We start from the raw sequence: 2,526 nt of genomic DNA, 5'->3' as shown, positions 1-2,526 counted from the left end.
TATTCATAACTTGCTCTTTATCAAACAAGCTCTGGTTTGGCATGTAATGCCCTGCTGCTTCTGAGGCGGAACATCCAGCAGGGTTTCGGGTGCCTTGCCTTGATACCAAGCCACTGCCAATGGTTGTAATCCCACCGCGAGAACAATTTCGAGAAGTCATCTATGTGATAGCTGGTGCAAACCGTACAGAGACAGAGCATATAGCGCTAGTGGAGGACAGATGTACAGTATATATAATAGCAGCTAGCTAAATGTTCCTTCAGCTATATCGAACTTTGTACTGTACAAGCCGCCTTTTTCTGACCTTTTGTCCCCTAAAAATTAGTGGGGTGTAGTCATGTCAGTACATAATCGGCCACGCCCTAATACTCATTATCATGGGCCATGGCAGACCCTCCATCGCATCTAAGGCCACCAAGAAACTCAAAGCGATACTTGTGTAATCATTGTGATAAAGAGTTAGGGAAGACATTGTACTACAAGCACAGACAAAAATTTTATGATCAGAAAGCCAAACGCTGGTGCAAAGAGCCTGTTGATGTTCAGGATCAACACGAAGTCTCCATATCAACCTTTCAGTTTGACCCTCTCACTCAGCTTCAGTTTGATGGTATACAAAGTAAGTAAAAAAGTATTATTAGCTAGGCTTACTCAAGCTGGCCTGAGTCAGAGTCAGCCGCGTCGGTGAGTGTTTTATTCACTAGTAAAATTTATGAATGCCGTGCACACAGGCGTACCTCAACAAAGTTAATGTCTGTATATTGTGGCACTCATACTCAGGCACTGACGATCAGAATACTGAGTGGGAAGACTTTGACCTCACTGTCTCTACAGATGCTGTAAGTATATTTTCATGGAGTGCTTAGTATTGGAGCTCCTTCTTCCTCGGGCCATGCCTCACTCAGTGTCAATTTCATCTCTGTCACTGTAGGAAAGTCAAGATTTTGATGATTTTGTTGTTGAAACTAATGGTCCTGAGTCTGGATCTGACGAAGAAACCTTCTCGGTACGTCATGCTTGATTATTATGAAGCTAATATTATTGTTTCGAAAGAGTATCTATGTACTACCGTATAGCGGGTATATTTCAAGGGTATAAATTTTCGCGGATTGAAGACACATACACACCAGAAAGAGATAGATTGATGCTTCGGATGAAAATATATCACCCGTTTTAATTGTGTGGAGTTCCAAAATTTTTTATGTGCCGGTTTTCGCGAATGGCGCCTTTTTTGCAGCATGCATGCATGGAATATTAAATTCACGGTTATAAATGTTCGCGGTTCATGCCTAATCCGCGAAAACCACGAACATTTATACCCTCGAAATATACCCTCTGTACGGTATGTGTTTCAATATGATACAAATTACAAAATAACGGTAGCATGAGCTAGTGCTTTATACGATTTACATACTTTGTTTTAACTACATGCAGTCTTTTGATGATAATGAGATGGAGATTGTCACTGAAGATGAAGTGGAAACGCCTTTAGGTGGAGACTTGAATAATCCCGAAAAAAAGGCAATGAAGCTATATGTGTTTTTTCTCTTGCTATTTCAAACTTTATTTCGAATTTCGGATACTGCTTTGTCTATTCTACTATTGCTAATGTTCAAGTTTATACGAATTTTGGGAGCATTGTTCAACTGTGAGCAGCTTGTGAAGTTTGCGGAAAAACTCCCGACATCAGTCAAGAATGCCCGGTTATCTGCTGGCAGCGTACGCGGAAATTTTCAGAAATTTTCTTGTTGTCGAAAATGCTTTTCAATTTATCCTTGGAACCCCACTGTAGAACCCCAGATACTTACCTGCACTTATGTGAAATATCCTAATCATACTCAAGCTCACTTTCGTCAGCCGTGTGGTGAGAAATTGTGCAGAAAAGTAAAAACATTGACCGGAAAAGAAATAAACAGACCTTTCTCTGTGTATTGCTACAAGAGTATAATACAATCTCTTCAAGAACTTTTGTTGCGTCCACATTTCGTCAGTCGGTGTGAGGCTTGGCGAAACAGAGACGTTCCACAGGGAATGTATTGTGACGTATAATGATGGTAAAATATGGCAAGACTTCATGAACGTTGATGGTATACCATTTCTTTCAGTACCTTTCAACTTTGCTTTACAAATTAATGTTGACTGGTTCCAACCATTTACCCATACAACTCATTCTGAAGGAGTCATATATTTATCTGTGATGAATCTTCCTCGCTGTGAACGGTTTTTATAGGAAAATACAATACTCATAGGAGTTATACCAGGACCTCATGAGCCTAGCTTAACAATTAACTCTTTTTTGTCACTGTTGGTCGATGATTTGTTGCAGTTATGGAATGGTGTCATGTTGGATGGTGGGCAAAATGGTCTCGTTCTTATTAGAGCAGCACTCCTCTGTGCCGGTTGTGATATCCCTGCAGCGAGAAAAACGTGTGGATTTGTTGGCCATAATGCTCGCCTAGCCTGTTCCAAGTGCCTGTTGGAATTTCCTATGGAAGTATTTGGAAAGCCCCCAGATTTTTCAAATTT

General features: G+C 40.6%; 1 protein-coding gene across 1 annotated transcript; it reads left to right on the top strand.

Annotated features, from left to right (window-relative positions):
• Positions 1-352: 352 nt before the first annotated feature.
• LOC135345068 (uncharacterized) lies at positions 353-2,049 on the top strand. The gene is made up of 4 exons (XM_064542413.1): positions 353-619; positions 781-839; positions 932-1,006; positions 1,435-2,049. Exons 1-4 carry the CDS (start codon positions 385-387, stop codon positions 2,047-2,049), a joined length of 984 nt encoding a protein of 327 aa, XP_064398483.1. The 5' UTR covers positions 353-384.
• Positions 2,050-2,526: the final 477 nt, after the last annotated feature.

Source organism: Halichondria panicea, chromosome 12 (genome assembly GCF_963675165.1).
Source record: "Halichondria panicea chromosome 12, odHalPani1.1, whole genome shotgun sequence".
In the NCBI taxonomy this organism is placed as follows: Eukaryota; Metazoa; Porifera; class Demospongiae; order Suberitida; family Halichondriidae; genus Halichondria; species Halichondria panicea.
The sequence above is the reverse complement of the archived record's forward strand: the minus strand, read 5'-3'. Positions and strand labels throughout refer to the sequence as shown.